Source organism: Pseudopipra pipra, chromosome 15, assembly GCF_036250125.1.
Source record: "Pseudopipra pipra isolate bDixPip1 chromosome 15, bDixPip1.hap1, whole genome shotgun sequence".
NCBI classification, from domain to species: domain Eukaryota; kingdom Metazoa; phylum Chordata; class Aves; order Passeriformes; family Pipridae; genus Pseudopipra; species Pseudopipra pipra.
In genome coordinates this window covers 11,495,001-11,517,354 of record NC_087563.1, presented here as the reverse complement: position 1 = coordinate 11,517,354, position 22,354 = coordinate 11,495,001, and the positions used below count along the sequence as shown (strand labels likewise).

The 22,354-nt window shown below is 40.3% G+C and overlaps 1 protein-coding gene across 8 annotated transcripts in view; it reads right to left on the bottom strand.

Annotated features, from left to right (window-relative positions):
* Positions 1–7,595: 7,595 nt before the first annotated feature.
* Positions 7,596–22,354, bottom strand: part of EBF1 (EBF transcription factor 1) — a 274,047-nt gene continuing 259,288 nt past the window's right edge. For 4 of the 8 annotated variants that reach the window (XM_064671914.1, XM_064671916.1, XM_064671912.1 and 1 more), the window contains exons 12-17: positions 20,436–20,501; positions 19,662–19,839; positions 17,982–18,161; positions 15,542–15,736; positions 15,107–15,175; positions 7,596–10,830 (exon numbers count right to left, since the gene is read on the bottom strand). In XM_064671914.1, coding sequence (XP_064527984.1) covers positions 15,108–15,175; positions 15,542–15,736; positions 17,982–18,161; positions 19,662–19,839; positions 20,436–20,501 — 687 coding nt within the window. In that variant the 3' untranslated portion in view covers positions 7,596–10,830; position 15,107. The remainder of the gene's footprint in view (positions 10,831–15,106; positions 15,176–15,541; positions 15,737–17,981; positions 18,162–19,661; positions 19,840–20,435; positions 20,502–22,354) is intronic. The other 4 variants (XM_064671919.1, XM_064671917.1, XM_064671918.1 and 1 more) reach the window with 1 other exon arrangement.

Sequence of the window (22,354 nt, the reverse complement as noted above, 5' to 3'; positions counted from 1 at the left end):
AGAATGACTTTTTTTTTTCCCCAGCATGAAAGTAGATCTGTTGGTGAAAGCTCTTGAGAGGTAAAGAGACAGAGAGAAAATGAGGTAGGGTGTATTTTCAAGAGTTCACCAGCTGAATGTGGTACCAAGAAAATAAAATCCAAATCATTAGTTTCATCACATCACAAAACTTGTAGGTGCTGCAGCTTCCCTGCACTGCAGAAATCTGATGCACACACATTGTTTCAATTTAACATGGTGATAGAATGGAATTGAACGTGAGGATCACTGTGTGACCCTATTACGTGTGAAGTGTCTCTATTAGAGCTGCAGAGACAGCATGCCAGAGGAGCTGAAATGTGTTGATAGAAACAAACAGATATACCTTTTTAAAAGCAGCAGTCAGAAACTCTGCAGTGTGATCCAAGCATGTTCTGCTGGAGAGGGCAAGATAGTCTATCCTAGGGGAAGATAATATTAAGAAAGAAACCCTTTCCACTCCATCACAGCACTTTCTGTACAGTGAGCTTGCCAAATGGAAGCTGCTGCTGTGGAAGTTGTTACTGCTATGACTGACAGGTGCTGTAAAATAACCTCAGCTACAGCATGGAAGGAACAATAAGAGCTCAAAATGAAACAGATGCGGATATTTTGGGTATCCCCTTGGTCTAAAAGTTGAGTAAAATAATTGCTTAGTAATTAACAAGCTTGTTGCTATGCTGCTCCAGCCTCTTAGACTGATGCTGATGAATTCCAGCATAAATTAAACTGTCTCCAATGCAGAGGCTACAACCTTGAGCTAAAGTTGTATCACCTGAACCACACCAGACTTGCAGAGGTTCACTGGGAGTTGATAACAGAGCACTTCACCTTTCAGTGGGTATCAATAGATTTCTGCTTGACTGCTGGTCCCCGTAGTAAGGAGGGACCTGGGCTGTCAGTTTGATCATATTGAAATCACAGTGTCTTCTATCCTTGCTCTGTATCTGTGGCAGTTGCTGTGGAAGTGCTGTTAACCCACCTGAGGAGCTCAGGTGTCTGAAGCGCTTTCCTTTTCCCCAGATCTGGGAAGGAGCCAGCAAAAAGGCAAAGACCAGAGAGACCATGATCAGTGCCACATCCCCTCTCTCTGCCACAGACATCCCACATCCCTCAGAGCACTGTCTGAGCAGCCCTGCAACCCCAACAGGCCTACAGAGCTAAATGCAAGGGACACCTGAAAGCACCCCAGGAACAGGCAGCCACAAAGGAATGTAAAAGGACCTTAGCTTCCCCCTGGCTGTGAGGTTTTGTGTCACTGCTTAGAGAAAAGCAACACAAAACTATATTCTCTCTTGGTTTTTTTATTCCTCGACCTTCACCTCTCCTGCACACATGCACCTATTTCTCTTCAAACACCCGAGCCATCCCATTGAAGTCAGCAGGACTCTTCCGATGCTTCCAGCCAAGCATGCATATGCCTGGATCTAGGTGATATTTACAGAAGGCTCCTTTTGAATTGGCTTTTGATTATGCACCTGTGTCAGAGGGTTGTTCCTTATTGCATTTGTGGACAGCGGGATCAGTGGGACTTGTTTCCATGTGAGAAAGATGGCAAAAGATTGCAAATATAACCTTTAACATTACAGACCTTTTTTTTTACCGTCATGTACTGCAGTGAACGGTGTATTTGTGGTTGAAAGGGAACATAAACTATGATGCAGAACACTAAAGGATTGAGAAAATGTAACCTTTGAGTGGATGGTTTGGGTTTTATTATCCCATTTATTTATTCTGCTGGATATCTGTAGGATAATATGATCAATGAGTTGGAATCCTTCTTGTTTCTACCAACAACAAATCAAACCATTAATAGGCCAATAAAACCCCAGGATTTGGAGAGAGGGGAGGAGGGGAAGTAATTGCATTGTTCTGATGCTAACGAGGCACATCTATCTTGAAATAACTGATTAAAGCTGGTGTCGACACAAGGCCTTTGCACAAAAATACACATAACAAGGTGTGTAGTGCTGGGTTATGGGAACGTGGAGCCACAGTGGCAGCTCTGTGATTCCTTCATGCACTGTGCAAGTGGAATTGGGAAGCACCTCTGTCTGGGGGGAATTCATGCTGCTTAACCCTTTCTGTACACCACAGGGACAGTCTGGCAGCACGGTAGGACAGGAGCTCACAGAGTTCATGGGGCATGTTGTGTGGCTGATAAATAGTTCCATAGCTGTGTGATTGCATAATGATAGCCACATTCATTCACCTGCCTATCAAAAGCGATGCATTAAAGTTTGAGCTCTCTTCCCCTGGGTCCGCAAAGAGACATTTGAGTGTTAGCTTATAGTCTTTAACATTCCTCCTAGCAGTGGGCTAAGTGCAGTGGGGTTAAACAGAGTCCCTTTTGCTTAGTAATCCATTAGCTAATGGGTGTGTAAGCCCATCAATTTGCTGTTTATTCCCTAACCCCATTAGGGTACACCTGCTGTGCATAAAAAATACACCTGACAAATCAGAGTGATAGTTGAAATAAAATAAATATCAAGTGTTGTTATAGCTGATCCACAGTGTTTAAGGCAGAAAGGGCATAACAGTGATTTGTGATGGCAGAACAAAATAGCTCGTGCTGGCTCATGGTAGCTCGAGCAGGTTGATATAAATCCTCCTGCGATTTTGCCGGTTCACCTGTAGACTCCAGCACTCGGCTGCCTCTTTCCCCAGCCCCACGGGCCCCTCCAGAGGGCTGGAGTTCACCTTCAAATGCCATCTCCAAGCGCCTTCTGGAGAGCCACAGTGCTGCTAAGTGATAAATTAATTATTTGGGGGAGGGAGGGTGAGAGCTCACAGGCTGCTCTCCTACGAAGGCAGCCAGAAGCTTCAAATCTGTCTCCGATACCAGGCCATTTGTTTTGTCACTTCATAGGCTTTATTTATTTATTTATCTTACAGCTTGCCTTGTGATTAAAACTGTTGAAACAGCTGTTAGCTGGTAGCAACTTTCCTTGAGCTATTTCCTGACGTCAATCAGGGGCTGTGGCAGTGATGGGAGCTGCCCTGCACTGCCCCACTGGGGCTGGCCAGGGGCAGCAGCATTCCCAGCCATCCCTGTCCCCATTCCCTCGGGTCTGCAGCAGCCACTCACCCCATTGCACAAGAAGTAAATACAACACTGTGCCTGCGGAACCCATTGCCAAAAAGCATTACTGAAATTAAGATACTATCATAAAATTAATTAAAATGGGGGTTTTATTAAAAAAAAATTAATAAAAAGAGCACCATCACCATCAACTGGGGAGTTTGGTGACAATAAGATGAGCTGTGTGCTTGGTTCAAGGTGGTTGGTTCAGTGTGAAAAATTCCTTATGGCAAATGAATGGGCTTTGAACAAGCCAGTAGTGGGCTTTATGGAGGTGAACTGGATGGCCTCTGCCGTCAGGGTGCTGAGCAGCCAGGCCAGGGAGGGCAGATGGAGCACACACAGGCAGAGGGTCACTAACATCTGGGATAGCAGAGGATGGAGAAGCCTTGCAATCTCCGTGGTTGGGGAAATATGCATAGAAATCTTCTCATACTGAGGAAAGCTGAGGACCAGGTCTCTTGTGTCAGGGCACACAGTCCCACCATAGGTGTGTAGGAGGCCATGACCGCAAATATTGCTACTCCTTTTGCTGTTGGAGAAAACAAATGTTCAGGCTTTCTGAAATTCCTTCAGGCACCTCAGAGCTGGGCATGCTGGCTGAGACAGGCCTGCTCATGGCTGCTAAATCCACAGCTGAGCAAGCTGAAAAGCTCAACTTGTGCTTAAAAAAAGAGAATGAGAGGGAAAGAGAGACCGGGTCAACCCAGTCCTGATATGGAGCCAGTGAATTGCCAAAACTCTCAGATTGTGTTAAGGAGATGGAGGGAGGGTTTGGGAATCTGGCCGGGGTTGCCTGAACTCCATAGATTGCAATCACTGCAGATGGGCTAAAGAGCAGTGATAAAATGAACAAAGCAAGTCATTGCTCCTGAGTTGCATTATCCACAGGCTTTGGCATTTTCCAGCCCAGTGCTTGCCTCTTCTTCCTTCCCAACCCACTGCTGCTATTGCTTTTACATCATGACTGTCAAGGAGTGTATCATTCATAACATAGCTATCACAGAGAGATTCCTTTTTAAATGCTTAGGGAGATGGAGGGCTACAAACCCTGGGAAATCAGCTATACCTAATATATTATGTAGAAGTTCTGTAATCATTATTGAACTAAAGTGCATTGAGTAAGTGGATAAAATCAGTCCCACTGTAGCATAAGTCTCCAGAGATCACAGATAAAAATGCCTCGCACTTAAGCAGAAAAAGGTAACAAAATATTTCCAGTCCCAGCAACAGCATTTTCCCCTCTATATAAATAGGGAACCCTCAGGAGAAGGCAATGATGCAGCAGAGGTTGAAGGCAAAGTTAATGGTGGTGAGGTGGGGGAGAGAGGCTGTGTCTGGGGCAGGCTGTGGTGAACAATGTGAGCAATGCTCCGTGGAAATGAGGCTGAAGGCAGAGCCCTTCCTGGCAGGGATGATGGGCAGGGAGGCAGTGGGGCAGTGGGCAGGACCCCTGTGAAGCTGGGGGCGGGTGTGGGTCTGGCAGGGAGCGGAGGTGAAAGCTGAAGCACAGCAACGAAGCAGATGAGCCTCTGTGCGATGTTTGTGCTCCCTTTTCCTCTCGACCCTGAAGAAAAGTTAACTTTTATGGCCAGGTTCACCTTGGGGCTTGCTTCCCAGAGCTTGTCACAGCTCTCTCCCTTCAACACACACACAGGTGCACGAACATGGCTGCGTTTTTGTGCCTCCTGAACTAAGGTCAGGTCTGAGCTGCTGCCTTCTTACAGAGAGTCAGAGAGGCCTCCTCACTGGAGAATTAATCTTGAAGTTATTCTCAACCAGATAACCTGTGCCCCTTCAGAGCACACTCATACAGAGCTACAGACATCTTCAGTCCATGTCTTTCTGATACATTTGGTCAAGAGCTGCCGGGCTGCAGCGAATCACCAAGACATGGTCAGACACTCTTGCAAACCCGCTAAAACTCTTGCAAGGACCTACAGAACAAGATACATTTTGACATAAATAAATGTGGGAAAATTAGGGATTCATATACTTCAAAAAAAATGAAGAGAATAATTTCATTCCTCTATAAAAAACAGAGTTTGGCTGGACTGGACATATAGGACAGAGTTTGTTATATGTTTCAGGAAAGGGTTAAGTGATTATCTAAGTAATTTTTTTGACTGAGATCTTCAAATATGCATCCAAGTTAGTGGTGAAGTATTTTCATTGGCAATTCTGGGGGAAATGTGTGTTAGAGCACTGTATTTACTACTCCTGTTGTAGGCCTACACAAAAAAGCCAGCTAGAATTGTCATTCCTGCTGTTAGGCTGTGACCTGGGTAGTCATTGGCATTTGTGTCCTGGAATTACTTTATTAAAGTTTTCTAAGATGTGTGCTCTTTCACATGACCTGCCAATCATGTTGGAGCAGTGCCATAAGCTCTGGTCTAGTTGTATCCTCAAGGGCACCAGGGAGAGGAAGAGTGAAGAGGGTTGTGGAGTTGGAACTATTACTTATTTATCTAAAGTATTGACCTGACCTCCCCTACTGAAATATCAGCATTAGATGCTGGGGAAAAGGGATGCCAGAGCCAGCTCCTTCTGGGAGTAGAGGAAACAGAGATGTCAAATGGGGCCCAAATCAGGCAGTGTGCCATTGAGACAATGGTGGTGGGGACAGGCAGGAGGTGGCAATGACACGACGCAGTGAGTACAACTGGTGGGTGAGCAGAGAGGCAGCAACCAGCTGACCAAGTGTCTCAGTGAAGCTCAATGTCAGGCTGCTGCACAGCATCTCTGAGAGGTGGCCTTGTTGTATTGAGTGGACTTGGAACGCTCACTGTTAGGTTTTGCACTTTTTTATTAGTACAATCATAATTAAGAGTATCTATGAAGCCACGAGGCAAGAGGGCATCAATAAGTCATGCCATTATACACCTTATATCTAGATTTCCCTGTTTGATGACAGAAGACACTCCTTTTGGGCATATGACCCATCAATGGCCATGTGTCTCTCTGCAGCCTGAATGTGAACCCTGCACCTGGTCCTCATATGATTTGGGTTTTGGAGGGTTTTGTCTTGGCATCAAGAAAGCAATTCATCATCTATTACAGTGCTGTCACCCAGGTGAGGTCCGTTTTGATTGTCAGGATATCACTGAGGCTGACCAGCAGACTCCTCTTCATCTGAATGAGAAGGCTCATGCCATCTTAATCCCCTGCCCACCCCCCCCCCCCTTTCTTTTTAAATCTGGCTAAATTTAAATTTCAAACAAAGTCATTGTCATTGGATCCGAAAGACTGAAAAAGAGCTCTTGTTCTGCTTCACCTATTACAGGTTATACTACATCCTGAATTTAATCTTTCAGCCTGCTTTTCAGATTCATGTGACCCAACATCTTTGTAGTGAGTTGAGCACTCACAGAGCCCTCAGCTGCAGTGAGAGCTGCCAATATTCACACCAAGTGAAAGAGAAGCAGGAGAATTATCTCAGACAGAAGAAACAGATCTCTTGTGCTGACAGAATAAACACATTTGGGGGCTGACTTTGCCAACAGCTTTCCTTCCTCTAACAACTACTGGAGTGGATCTGCTAACATTTAAGAGATATCCAACACTTTACATTGCAAGAAGACACTTCCAGCTGCTCACGCTTTTAGCAAATTTAATTTTTATAAGTAAATTTTAACTGCAACCCCAAACATCCTCATTGCTCCCTAGGGAATGCTTGGAGCCTTGAATTAGGTGGGGTGTTTAAAGGGTTTTGATTGTCCCTATTCCTTCCATGGGAATGCTTGGAACCTTGCATTAGGTGTGGTGTTCAAAAGGTCTTCTGTATTACGGAGAAGTTAAGTTCCAGTATGTCAGCCCTCAACACGCCAGAAGTAAAGTTCCTCATGGTCCTCTCCTGCCAGAGGAGTACAGAGCAAAACAGAATGTCCAGAATGAATTTAGCAGCTGATGCATTTGTCATTAAGGAAGGGCAGCAGAATGGAAACACTTTATAGGAGCCTCCTTCACAGTCAAGTCAAGAAGCCAGATACAGCTCAGCAGAGGTTGGGGCAGTTCTTGGATCTAGGCTTGAGCAGGTCACTCAAGACCTGGTCCCTGAAGTGTTGCCATTGACTTAAATAATACCAAGATGAAAACTTAAATCTCCCTGGGTCTCTGGCACTGGATATAACGTGCCTTGTGTGATCACTGTGTTTAGAGAGAGACAGCTGTTGCAGCTGAGTACCTAAAGCCAGAAATGCTCCTGAAATCCACTAGAAAAATATGTTGGCCCTTCGGGCAAACAAGGCTAAAACAATGGAAATAATAAGATTAATGATAACAGGATGAAATTTAGCATTCTGGGTGAAGATCCTTTGAAATCCATTAGAGATAGACGAAAAGGAGTTTCAATGCACCAGCATTCACTACGGTTCATTGTGTAATTCCATGAATTTCTGTTTCTCCTTAATTCACTAGCCTCTGGCTTCTTCATTTTATTTTTTTCCCATTTATAGCTAGCAGAGGCAGAAAAATAAACACACAACTAGGAGCTGTATTCACAGACAGGAAGTAACTTTAATTAAATATTGTGAAAGTTGAAAAGTTTTTACAGCTTGAATTTCTGCAAAAAAATTATAACAATCTCTACAGTAGTTAGTTTCTCTAACAATAGAACTGTACAGTGTGTGTGTCTATTCAAAAAGATTTAGATAAGAAGGTGAAAGGTTAGTAGTTTCAGAGATGACTTCATTTTAGCTGCATCCTAGTACAACTGTGAGGAAATAGGCATTACTTTATGCAATCCAGTCATTGTGAAGCTTCACCTTGTTAAAACTGAAATCTGAATGTTTCCACTTAAAGCCATATTCTGTAAACAGCTGCATCTTTTACTTTGTAAAAGACAAGGGTGGTGCAGGGGAGATTTTTGATAAATTCCCATTCATCAGATCACGATAAGTAGCTGCAACAAAACAAAATTATGCACATTGTCAAAGGATCTTTGGACACTGGCTTAGAGACTACAAACATCGTGGCTAAGAGTGGTGTCAAAATCACTAGGACTGAGTGGAGCTCTACAAGAGTAATCGACGGTGTCACTGGACAAAATATGGCTTTAAATTTGATTACATTGTCGTGCTGTTGCTTTACTATGTGAATTAGAATAATCACTTGGAATACAGAGAAGCAATAAACTGATGTCTCTCACATTTTCCAGTTTTCTCTTCTTTTATTTTCTCACCATGAAAAAAAAAAAAAAATCCTGTTTTCTTCCCTTCCCCCCAAAGATCACACTGTGACATTCTAGTGAAAACCATTGCAAAATTCATACAGGAAGCATGCACAGTTGCAGCATCGTTGTAAATGATTTCTTGCTTGACTAGAAAAAAGTTATATTGTTTTAAGGTAACAAAACAGTTCTTTTGTGCTTTTCAATTCCTTTTTTTTTTCTTAGAATGTTAGTGATGATTGACAGTTCTGGTGCACAGTACAATGTACAAGTGAAATGAATATGATTTGCATTGTTAAGGCATCCAATCTGCTGGTTTATATTTATGTGAAAGACAGAGAAATATACAAGCAGACTTAAGAAAGAAAGTATTTTCATCGAGTTCTATGAAGTTTCTCCCCATATTTAATGCACAAAAATGCGTCACTCCAAAGAGGAGAAATCCCATGCATATTAATAGAGTAAAACAGCATTAGTTTTTGTTAAGCCTCAAAAGCAAAGGATACATTTTTTTTTTGTAAATCTACATAACTAAATGCTACAAGAATAATATGCTACCTTTTGCCATATATTGGAAAAAACTTCTTAACTTACAAATAATACAAAAATAGACAATGGCTTTTGGGTGGAAATTAAAAAAAAATGGAAGCATGGTTTTAAACAATACTAAAAAAATCAACCCTATAAATGAAATGTATTAAAATCACATTTAAACAGCTAATACAACGGTGAATGACCAAACAAATCAGCACTTTTCACATAGCAAACATACACAATAAAATAAACTTGTAGGGGACAAAAAGCAATGTACAAATTCCAAAGATAAATACATTATTTATATGGATATTTTACAAAATCCCCCAACAAACAAACAAACAAAAAACAGAAACAAAAAGCTTTTTTTTCTTTAATTAATTTGCAAGTATGTGCAAGCTAAAGGTAGTGAGCTCTTTTTGCAAAATATGCAGTAAAATTCTTTTTTTTTTTTTGTGATATTGAAAAACTGTCTTAAGACATTAAAATGTATAAATAGAACAACAACTTTGGCAAAAAATCACAAAAAATCTACAGTATTTATAACTACATACAAAACACAACAGCAAAGAAAAAATATCAGGTAATGCATCTTCAGAGCTTTGCTGCCTCTTTGACTAATAGTTTTTAAGAACACTTCCCAGATAATGATAGCAAAATTTTTGTAAAACAGAAGCTATGGTTTTGATTTGAAACCTTCCTAACAGCCCCTCCCCCTCCCCCCCCAACCTCATGTTTCCATTCACTATTCAAAAGCAGTTACCTGTTGCTTTATATAGTATGATACAGACTGAGAGGGTCGACTGATACAGGAATGATCCCAGTGGGAGGCTGACGCAACCTGTGCTTTTAGGTGGGGAGGATGGGGAACGGCACCCGGGGCTGTTCTCATCCTGCCCCATAAAAACAGGCCGAGGGGAGAAGTGCTACACTGAAAAACCCCACAGGGACGGCCACAGTCTGTGTCCTCAGGCCAAATCCAAACGGCGTTCCCAGCGCGGCTCAGGCGACGCTACGCTTCGGGAAGGCCACTCGTTTGGAAGGAGTCTGATACATCAGCTAAAGAGAGAGCTGTGCTCACCTAATTCTGCAGTTTTAGCATCATATCTAGAGGCACTGGATTTTCGGTTCAAGAGCAACGTGTTTGCTATTTGCATCCTTACCTTCCCTTTCACCAACGTTTTGCTGAAAAAGGTTAGACCTTAGGGCCCCCTTCTAACCTGGTGTCCCATGATGAACTTTTCCTGTTGCATTATTTACACAATTATTCAGCCTGATATTAAAGACAGAGGTTCCTCATCCCACCCCTCATGCCACCCTCATCATCCAAAAATATCAGCTTTCTAGGGAGTGAAACCTATTTAATTAGAACATTAAAAATGCATCATATTAGCAAGTCACCACTGGATAAGCAACATATATGAGCCGACCCTTAATTAAATGGCCATAATTCTTCTACGAAAAACTAACTGGCACTTCTATTCTGTCCCATACAGACTTGTATGTAAATGACATCACTCCATTTTTCTTTACACAGCTTTAAAAAAAAAATTCATAAATTAAAAATGTGGAGTTCCATCTCTAGTGTCCCTTGTGTAATTGTATGATTTATAAAAGACAAATGGTGTTGAGTTAAATCAAGCCTTAAAAAAACCCACAAAAAACCAGAAGGAAATAAAAGCAAGCCCCCACCCTGCAAAGAAAAAAAAAAAAAGTGGACTTCTTTTTTTATCAACATACAATAAATATATCTCCCAGGTATTTGGGATGGACAACATGAATCAACACCTTGCAATTGTAGATTGTTAATTTCAGTATTTGCAAGGATGGTGATTTTTGTTTTGTTTAAAAATCTGCAGTTATTGTAAGATCCTTCTTTATTTCTTTTTTATTTTTAAAAAGGCCTGAGTAAAAAGTTCCACTCTGGGACTTGTATCAGATTCTCTCTGAAGCAGAATTCAACCTCTTCATTAATAAAATTCTTCAAGGCAATTCTTTCACATGGGGGGAACAATCATGCCAGATATAGCTGTCAGAAGGAAAGGGGTGGGGGGGAAGAGAGAGAGAGAGAGAAAAAGAGGGGGAAAAGGTTAATTTTCTGCATTATCAAGCAACTTTTAAAATCCTCAGAGCTTTAAACATTTACTAGAAATGTACTCAGCTGTATTTGAGTTAAATTTATACGTAAGTATCATTCATTAGAGACAACTAGGTACACAGTAATCATGGGAAGCCTCCTGACTGGAAAGTGGTTTAAATTGCAAGTGACTTGGCTGAAATTACTGGTTTTCTTGTAGAAATTACTGGTTTTCCCCAATATCAGTATCAGACACCAACTTATTTTTCTGATTTTAGTTTCGAAATCTTGAAATGGACAGGAGGCCTAAATTTGACCCAGCCATTGCCATGCATTCTATTACTCATTTAAAAGCAAAGCAGATATTTGCACCACACATAAGAAAACAGCTGGAGTCCCACAGGCCACCACTGTTAGGGACCTGGAAAGGTGTCCCTTGCATTGTCACACTGACATGGGTCATTCTCCTATGCTAGTTCTCTTACAACTTCAGTGTTCATCCCTGGGACTTATGTATGTATTTCCAGATGCTCAGAAAGGGACTTAAACTCTCAAATCTAATTTTCAATTTGAAATATGTCCTTATATGGTGGGTTAGCAGACGAGCATCTGATGATTTTATTACACTTGTAGCAGACACCACCAACTACATCGAGTGAGTCATATGTTAATGTTTATTTAGAATATTTTCTCTTTTGTTGGCTAAGTTGAATCACCACTATTTCTTTATTATGCTTCCTAGCCTCACTTCACCACCACCTCTCTGAACAGGGAGACATTTATTAAAAGTCAACAGGTATAGTCTTCCAAGTAGTTTGACTTCCAGCTTGATCTCTCTGTATCTGCTGGGGACTCAATGTAGATCAAACATACCAAGAGTCCAAGTGACATACTGTGAGCAAGCAGGTCATTACAAGGGGTAGTCATGCAAGTTTATGATGAAAACTGTAACAACAATGTGTCCTTAAAATGCCAGTTGTACAGTTATTTGCCAAGAGGTAGAAAACAGATTTGCCTTCAGGTTGGTGGCACTTCATGGGCACATGATTTAAATGCTGGAACTGCCTGCCATTGCAGACATCTGGACATGTAATTTCTTAAGGAAGAACTCAACCCTGTGACTGATGCTGATTCATTGTGCTTTAATTACAGCTGCAATTATTTGATAAGAACAGAGCCAAAGTAAAAGACTCACAGATTTGGGGTTGGAGGGGGAGAGGAGGGAAATGTTTTCTCCACAAACACCACCATATGTGCAAGAATTACAAGTCTAATCAGCAAGGGGAGAACAGCTCGAGTAAACTGCACTGATTAAATGAAATAAAATTAGAGGAGAAGGCGAGAATGCAAAACACATCCAACGTGTTTGCAACAGGCCATCCTCAGAGGTGACATGTTGCAACGGCATTTCAATTATTGGAATTCATCATTCAGCAATGGTTTTACATGGAATTACTGTACTGATTGTTTCCACCCCACATAAGGGCTCTCCAAGGAGCGGAGAATGAGGATGAAAGGGATAGAGAGGTGAGTTAAGTTGCTTTAAATCCTACAGGAAGACACTGATGTGCGAAGCATAGAGGACATTGGTGCAGAGAAAGGCATAGCTGACCACAGAGCTCCCTCTTTTTCTACTCAGGTAAGCAAGTTGAGGACATGGGAATGGGTAGAGCCTTCCTATATGTGATGAGTGCAATAGAGTTAATCCTCTGTACATACTACTTCAGCATTTTTTGGTGCTTTTCAGCCCCTTATAAATTCTAAATGTATTGAAATTTTGCGTTAGAAAAAGTATCTGTTCTTCAGAACATGTCAAGATATTATCCCAAAAAAAATTCTCAAGCTAAAAAATTCATCAGAATCAAATCAATCTCACCAATAAGTGGTCAAGAATTGTGTCTCTTGGGACAGCACAGCTGTGTACCCTAAGAGCCAAAAAAAGGTGAGATAACTGCAATTCCTTCCTTCATGGTTTAGGCATTTCCCTGTGGTTACTGATCAGACATGCACCTTTTGCCATTGGAAACAAATGCCACAGACACTCATTTTTTCAAAGCATTATTATTTTTGAAGAGCTCTGAAATTCTGGATTAAATTACAAGGCAAATGGCAAATGATATCTTTTCTGCCTAAAAGCTTTGATATTTCCATTCTTTGCAAGTCTTCATTTACATCACTCCACTTTTGTTCCGTAAGTGCTACATCTAGTCATGCAAATTCTCTCAGCTGTAGCATGTTATTGATCCTGAAAACAGAGATATCAGTGGGAAACAATGTAGGTATGAGATCACACCACCTCCAAAAAGGGAGGGCAGAGAGTAGAGAAACTCCAACCAATGGCCTTTATTTCTTCTATCATACACTAATTTGTATTTGCTGCTAGCAAATTACAGAAATAATGCATTTTGGGTTTTACAAAATTGCATGGCAAAGAGAACAACAGATAAGCCTAGCTGCTGTTTTAGTGAGTTACTGCTGATATCTAAGCTACATAAGGAAAGCTTGATTGCTTTCTGATGTATCCAGAAGCCCAAGAGAGATAAGACAGCCTCCTTATACATGGTTGTTTATTTAAGCATTAAGGCACAACAGGCAGTGCATCTCTGAGTGATTATTACAAGCCTCAGGTGGTGTCAGAAGGCATGGGACTAAAGGCTGTGTGTCTTTAACTCACCAAGAAGTTCAGTGATGACCGAAAAATGAACCATCTCTTGGTGTCTCATTCCTATTATGAAAACTGAATTGCTAAATAAAAATTAAGGAAAACACTCAGATCCATGTGGTTTCTGGGCATTACGGGTGTGGATGTGACATAATGAGGAGACAATCAGAAAGCCCCAGTTGTGTCCAGTGCTCTCAGCTCATTCCATAATTGCTTTTCATAACACAGTACATGGAATCTGAGAATTCTGTGTCTTGTGAAAGGAAAAATAGTGCCTGAAAAAGCTTTCTCCTGTTACTCATTTTTTCTCTCCATCCACAACAGCAAGCTGGGACAAGGTAAAGAGAGGAAAAAACATTAACATGTTCAAAAGCTTATTTTTTTTTAATTCAGATGGAAAATATTTTTAGCTGTCGCTTTTAAAATTTGTAGCCTGTCAGCAGTGCCCAATCTTTTAAATGTCCAAAAACGAATCTCCTAAATGCTACAGCTCATCTGAAAATTTTGTTGTGTTTAATTCCTGACACAGTTTGTATTTACAACAAAGTCTTGATTGAAGGTGTCCAAGTTCTGCATATACCTTCCTGAGTATTTATGCAATTTCTGAGCGTGTGTTTGTGCACCTTCAAGGATTCCTCTTCCCAATTCACCAGAATAACATGCACTGAGGGACAATGTTTTCCTTCAGGCACAATAGATCCCAGCCTTTACGAATTAATTCCTTCTACTCTGCTTGCATATAGATTTTTTTTTTTTGGCTGTTAATGGTGTTATCAGCATTATGCCTTCAAGCCCAGCGTTTCTCTTTCCAGAGGCCATACAGTGACATGGGGAGTCTGTGGAACAATATTCCCTTCTGAATATTCTGAACCTGGCTTTGACAATCATAGATTTTATTTCCCGCTCACACTCTTTGGGTAGTTTGCACAGGCACGTGGAAAGGAAACAGATCTCAGATCTGGTGGAAGCACAACACATACCACAAAATCTTTCCCACCTCTGGCACTGTTGGAGGCAGCTGGATGCACCTGCTTATGGAAACTCCTGGATCTAAGCAAGCATGAAAATGTCTCTCTCAGCACACTAATGCACAGTGAGGGAATTACACAAGAGGGTTTAGGCACCATGTTGTAAAACAGGTTGAGCCAAACAATGAGGAGGGTGGTGCTGGGCTTTGCAGCACCCTCAGTTTGACAAGCTTTTGTCCATCACTCCCTCACCTGCATCATCGCTTCAAACGGATTTAGGTGCTAATGCTGGAATGAGAGGGGAAGGTAGGCAGAAAAGGAGCAGCCCCTTGATGCCAGCAGTTCAAAAGGCTTTCCAAAAGGGCCTGCACCATTTATGGAATTAATTGGCACACAAATAGATTAATCAGTGGAAACTAATGTTTGCCCTGGTACGAGTTAAACTGGAAAATGTTGCTGTTAGTTTGTAATGCATCTCCTATTTATGAAAGGAAAGGTTTGTGCCAAGCTCTGTAAAGGTCTATTTGCTCTCAGTAGGATTTCTGCACAAGTGTACTATGACAAAGGACAAAAAGGAAGGGAAGATTGAGTGACGTACTTCAGGAGAAGGCCAGCCCCTGGAGAGACCCTGCAGTGGAGTACTTGCTAGAGTCCACAAAAGACTGGTCTGATAAAGGACGACAACAGGGAATAAGAGAGGAAAGAAAGAAAAAGGACGGTATTAGTAAGCTGAAATATTACTTGTTTTTATCATAACAGTAGGTCTGTGCTTTAAAGGACACAGCCTCTCAATTCAGCAGTATTAGTTGAGTTAGAGGTAAGGGTGGTTGCCAAACACCTGCACGGTACAAGGCGGGCTGGTGGTGGAGTCCAGTTACTCTTTACAGTAGGAGACTTTGAGACAGAGACCACCAGGGATCCCCCACTGTGTTCTATCCCCTTTGACAACTCAGTGTTGCTTAGAGCCTTGCAAGGCACTGGGAATTCACAGTATGAGAGCAGCCACCTACTCTCCAGACCGGGCTTCACGTACCTTGCAGGCTGTTGCCGTTGGTGCTGGTGCAGGTGGGAGGAGGAGAAGTTTGCGGTCTCACAACAGGTGCAAAAGCACTCTTCTGTTTCACTGCTGAGACCATGTTGGCTGGTGAGAAGGAGAAAATCCCAGAGGAACTGCTACAGTTCGAGGGCAGACTAGTGGAGGAGGCCATTGTCGGACTTGATGGCACAACTAGAGGAAAAAAAAGACCCCCCCAGGAGGCATTTCTTAGTGTTCAATAATAACAGGCTGCAGAAACAAGAGAATTCTGATTCTCGGATGCTGTCCTTTTTTTTTTTTTTTTAGAGATTGAACTGAGCATTCAAAATGCAAACCTGCTATATAGGAAATTCAGTTTTTAAACACAGATATCCTTAAACCGTAATTTCACCATATAGTGGGATAAATATCTTTGGTTCATGTATTTGTCATTGAGGTTTTAAGTGAATTTGTTTTCATGAAATGAAACCCACTACTTTAATATTCAGAAACCACTGCCAGTTTCCCCTCTTATCCAACAACAACAACAACAATAATAAACAAACAAACAAAAAACCAAACAAAAAAAAAAAACAAACCTGAAAACAAAAGGAAAGGACTAAATGTAAGATCCCATACTTTCATTCATCTTCCTGTTTAGAAACTGCTTAGATACACAAGTGGGCTGTGAATAATTACATATTATAGAGTAAAATTCTGATCATCTGGGCTTTGAATTATTATTTTATTTGCATTTACGTAGATAAAAATCACCCTATTTAAGTTCTTATTTGAGAATCTGATATCATATTTGTTAACACTGAGGAAATCAATTAATGGAAATTAAATGTTCAAAGTTTCACAGTCTGACAGATACAATCTTAGTCTGAAGTCACTCTGTGTCTGGAAGTACTTGCTAAGGGAGAGCAATCAAAGCACCTAAATTGAATTGCTACTATACAGCAATTAGTTTATTGATTTAATTAAGAATGCCACCTTTTAATTTTCAGGTCATGATTGAAGCATTTTCTGATTCAATGGATTAGGCATTAGCAGAATGACAGATTTACCAAGAAAACCTCCCAAAATATAAATAGAAAAGAGAACCAGGGCTAGAAAGTGAAATGCTATTCTAAAGAGGACTTCGTTCATAAATATGAAATAATACACTGCTGGAGTATTTTAAATGCATTACTGGCATCTGCTTCCAAAAGGAGATGTCTCATCAATCATGTTATATTATGAATTCAGAGTGTGCAGTTTCTATGACAGTAAATCCAACTTAATAAGTAACGTACTTTGTAACATTACATGTTACATTATTATTAAAGCACAAAAATAATCACTGGTTAGCAATTCACAGGTTATAAGTACTCGTTATGTGGGTAAATAATTTCTTCTAAATTTGCAGCAGATAAGAAACCTCTAAGTTATTTTTTTTTGTCAGGTTTCCTATCCCCTTTTTATTTCTGAACTCTAGCAATGCAATTCAAAATAATTCATTACTGCTGTTACACCATTAACTTAAATTTGATGTGTAAACCTTGGTATGTTCATCAGTCTGTTTGTCGTGTTCATGCTATGGTCTCAGCCTATAAACCTATTTATGTGACAAGACCTTCCATCCTGATTCTGCTGTCAGCTTTCTACAGATGTCAGTGGAATCCTTTGTGCCACATGAGTAATGTCAGAGGAACTGGGCAGGTCCCGTTCATTTAATGTTCTCATGTGACCAGGGACTACTGAGCTGAGTGAGCAGCTGCAGAAGAGGTTCATAGGCCTCTACCAATAGAAATGTATTTATATTTAAACAGGTTACTAAACCTTTAATATCAAAATGCAGAAACTTAGTCCTACACATAAATATTTCCGTAACTGGGACTGTGGACCATAAGCTCTTCACGCCATGGAATATATGATTTGTAAGACTTACATTTTTGTGGCATTCACTGTACAGACACTAAAACACAAACTCTGAGAGCCATTGTCACATTGCACTAATACTAAGCTCTCAGTGAAATCAAAGTAATACTACTTAAAAATCAAATGGAGTATAAGCAATCAAGCTTAGGCCAAATAATATTTCATAATTTTTATAAAGGCTATAAAGATATTTGCTCAGAAGTCAATGGTGAGGACAGTGTTTCTTATTTACAGAGTATAAGGTAAGTTATGAAAGTATCAGACCAAATCATGAGAGATATTATTATTTTTAAGCTGTTATGAGACTCCCAATTAATAATTATGATGATGATGATGATGATAAACAGAGAAGAGCATTTTTGGCAATGCTAGTGTCTTCAAAGTGCCTCAAAGGTCAGTGCTTTGGAGAATAGAGAAAGCACCAAGATCTGTTTCAAATGCTCAAAATAGAAACTAAATATTGAGTATCACAGGAAAGTCACCATCTCCTTCTAATGAAAATGCACAAAATACAGAAAATCCATGTAATACTCACTGGCATAGGGAGAATTGGCAGCAGATCCATTCAGGAAGGTTGGAGAACCGCCTAAATTTGACATTCCAGCATTCCCATAGCCATTCATGCTTGTTGTGACAGAGTTATAATTTGTCTGCTGAGGGGTGGTGCTTGGCACGTAGCCATGAGGTGACACGCTGCTCGAGTTGCGAGTAAAACCTTTTGTGGGGAGGGAATACATTTAGAAGTTGGTATCAGCCCCAGAACAGTTTCTTACACAAACAGCTACAAGCAAGTGACTGTGGTACCAAGGCAGCAGCTTAGTCCAGCCATGGTGTGCACAGGGAGGGCCAGGACTGACCCCCACAACCACCAGGCAACCCCAAATTGTGAACCCTCCCTGCTCCAGGTCACTGCTGGGTGGAGGAGGAGGAGAAAGAGGAGGAGGGAGGTTGGAACCTTCAGAGCTCCTCAGGCAACCCATGCCCTCGAGCAAAGATCACCACTGGGTGTTAGAGGAACACTCACTCTGAAAGAGCTGTTTGTAGGAAATGGAGTAAACATGACCTACATTTTCAAAGTGAGGAGCAAACAGCAACTCAAGGTATGTTAAAAGCACGTGGTTGTTGTTAACTCTTTTCTGATGTCACTCTCAGTTAACACATCTCATGCTAGATGCTCACTGCACACTTCAGAAAATGTAGAGTGTATTTCTCCAAGTATGGGATATCCTTTGTCTTTTTGCCCTAGTCTGATTATTATGTGGTAGAAAATGAGTTTCGAATTTAGCAGCAAGTTAAAATTTGAATCTCTACTTAATTCTGGAGATTACATTTGCAGAAACTCATATCCAAATATCCATAAAGGAAGATTTGTTTCTGGAAGCACAGAAATACAAAATGCATCTTCACTCCTGGAAGAAAAAAATGCCAATTTTTCTTCCTACCACACAGCACATCCACAGAATATTTTAATCTAGAAATAATTTCCATTTTTTTAGTGTAATGCAAAATAATTTTGTCAACTCCCCTAGAAAACAGCCTCATTCTAATATTTTCTCATTAAAGTGAATTTTTAAGTTGGATAATATATAGAGCTGAGAAAAGGACTGTGGAAAATGCAAACGGCTTTTACAAAAATGTGTTTCACCTATTTTTTATTTTTAACTGTAGGAATTAAAACAATATTGATTTTGTACAAAGTGAAACCCACTTTATTTTAAAAATTAGAGACGCTCTGAAAGTGTCTTTGTAAATATTTCTATTCTTTGCTCATTGTAAAATTTATAAAAGTCTCAAACTCTGAGAAAAACACAGTGCCAATATTATATCCCCAACTAAATCAGACAAATATTCAAGGGATAATTTTATATTATAAAGAAGTGCTACACAAGGCCCAAATTGAGAGATCATCCATGCTCAGGAAAATATATAAGCAAGTACTTAAGATTAAGTACATGCTCAAGTAATTTAAAATTAGTAGGATTTAAACACAAATATAAGTATTATACTGAGCAAAATGAAAAGCTTTGAGGAGATAGGCAGAAGTGCCTTTCCCAAGTTGGGGCAGCCCCATTCCGTGGCAGCCCTGTGTCATTCCAAGGGTGTGGACAGTCTGGGATGGGGCTGCCTGAACCACCCCCCTGCCTATGCTCTGAACGTTCCCCTGACTTTTATCAGAAAAGGTTCATAGAGAGAGGAAGACAAGTCTTCTCCTGACCCTGGTTGGTGGCTTGTGAGGCTTCGGAAACATTGACAGCTAGTTGACCACTAAAGGAGTTCACTCCCATCATTCCTGCATGGACTGATGTGTTAGCAAGGGCGGGGAGCTGGTTGTGATTGCGGGGGACACTGTAGAGCGCTTCTGCGATGTCTGCGGCTCTTTTCAGGATGATTTCCTACAGGAAAAGAAGGGGGGGGGGAAGAATAAAAGAGTTACCAATGCGACTGACAAACCTTTTCTTACAGACTCAAGTGAAACAGTTCCCTGTCCAAAGGCAAAAACTAGATGCTTTTCTTTCTACAGCAGTGAGCTGACTGAGAGCTAATGCTTATAAGATCTGCTGCCTTGTGACAAATCCTGACATCTGTGGTAAGGGAGTTGGAAGTCTCAGTCCCAACGGCCACACTTCTGTATAAAAAGACCAACTGGCAGAATGGGGCTGGAGCCGAGCCTTTCTCCACCTTAAAGCTGTTGTTAGGGTAAGATTGAAAAATCACTGGTAGCAAGACATAATGCATATCATCACCCATATTTTATAGTATCTGGTAAAAGTGGGCAAAAGCCTCCAGGGTTAATAACACATTGCTTTCACAAGCACTAAATTCACACCCTTTAAAAAAGAAAACAAGCAAACTAAACCCCACTCCAGATATGACATTGCCCTCTACATTTATTCTTCTCTCCCACTGTAGTATTATACACCTTTAGCCCCCTATCTATACATCTAAGACATAGCCATGTTAAAGAATTGCTGAAGTAGAATGCATTTACCTGGTTATTATGTGGCATACCATAGAGTGCTTCTACTAAATCAGCAGCCCTCTTAAGTATTACTTCCTGTCAATATAAAAACAGATGCATTCTGCTGAGTTCAATAAACTCTTTGTGAGGAAAACAAATATTAGAATCTTTTATTCTCTTCTATTAGTTCTATTAGCGTTTTGTGGTAGGTTTTATTTTTTTTCCTCCCACCAGGTAAACCTTAATTGTAACAACTCTCAGCGAACACTGAATGGTGTTAAATCACTAGTTCATCCTATTCACACACACGCTTAATCAAGTCGAAAGGTGAGAATCATTGGTGCTGCAAAATAAAATACATCACTCAATTGTCTCTACCATCTGCACTATAAACCACTCATCGGTTTATTGCAGAATACAATCCTGAGGTCATTTACTAGATTACTGCAATCAATGTCATTCAGAGCATGTTATGAATCCCTTCAATGTGTTTATTTTATTCCTAATTGCATGCTGCAGGAATTGTGACCTTACCCAGCAGGCCACATTCAGCAGATATCCAATCAGTCCTATGCTACTGGTAATGTAACCTTTCAACTTCTTCAGTTTGTATCCTGATACCATGGGTCAGGGTAGGATCCACGTACATAAAATGATGCCCAAGAGTAAAACACATGCAGTGTGAGAGAACAGCCCAGTACCATGAAGTGTTTTCTGGAAAAATTCCCTGCATGGACAGCAGAATTTAAAACAGTCTGGGATTTAGTTCTCCATTTTGGGCAATTTTTTTCCCTTCAATTTTCTCATTTGTTCCTTTTCATTTAATATGTCTTAGGTCATTTCATACTGGCATTTAAGGAATAATAGCATTTCCTGTGTTCTTATATTTTACAGTGTCCTGATAATAACCCTGATAGAAAACATAAAACTGCATTGCAGAATTAACTCAGAGGAAATTTTTTTCTTATTCTTTCAAAGCATCTTTCAAAGCAGATTCCCAATTGCCTGATCAAAACCGGTCAAGAACATCCTTTGAGTAAAACAATGTACTTTTGTAGTTCCCAGCCCCTAAGTACTGCTCTAATATTCTAACAAGATGCTATTCACCATTGCATATTTCTACAGGTAGCTTACAAAAATAGTACCAGTTCTAACGATTTTACAGCTTTCTACAAAGTTAAACTTTTAAACTTAAAATATTTTACACAATAGCCATATTTTATACCAAAAAGAAACAGTAATGCTCAATTTTCATATACTGTAGACTCTGATCAGAAAATAGAGATATAATTGCGTTCATTTTGCTGTCACCATAACCTCTTCAAAAATCCTTGAACAACTCTTCAAATGACAAGCTTTTAGATGCATATTAGCATTTTTTTCAATTTTAAATTCTCTATAATATAAGATAAAATAGTTGTCATACTGAAGTAACTACTTATGACATATATAATGTCCTAAATTCAAAAATGAGATGGAGGATTTTTGTTCTTCCAGTAAACATTTAGGCTTGCCTTCTGCTGCACACACCCCTGTCTCAGAACACACATTTGAATTATTTTCCACATATGAAGTGAGATGTGATACATAATTGATGGATTTTTAAATCACTACATTTGAAACAGATTCTGAGTTAAGTTGCTACAGCCTCTTTCTGTTGGTTTTTGCTTGGTTTGTTTGTTTGTTTGATTTTTAAGGTTGGTGTTTGTTTTCTACTGTGACTGTTATTTTACAGTGGGGTTTTTTTGTGTAGCTTGACCACAGCAGTTAGCAGTATAATCATGGACAGACAGACTACAAACAACATTCAGGTACAAACAATCCTTGTTCATCAGCACACTGACTTGCCCTTTTTTTCCTCACACTGAAGATGCAAACCAGAGAAGAGCAGAGAAGTTATTGAAAAAATTCTATCTTTCTCAATCGATGATTTTAGATGGAAAATTACT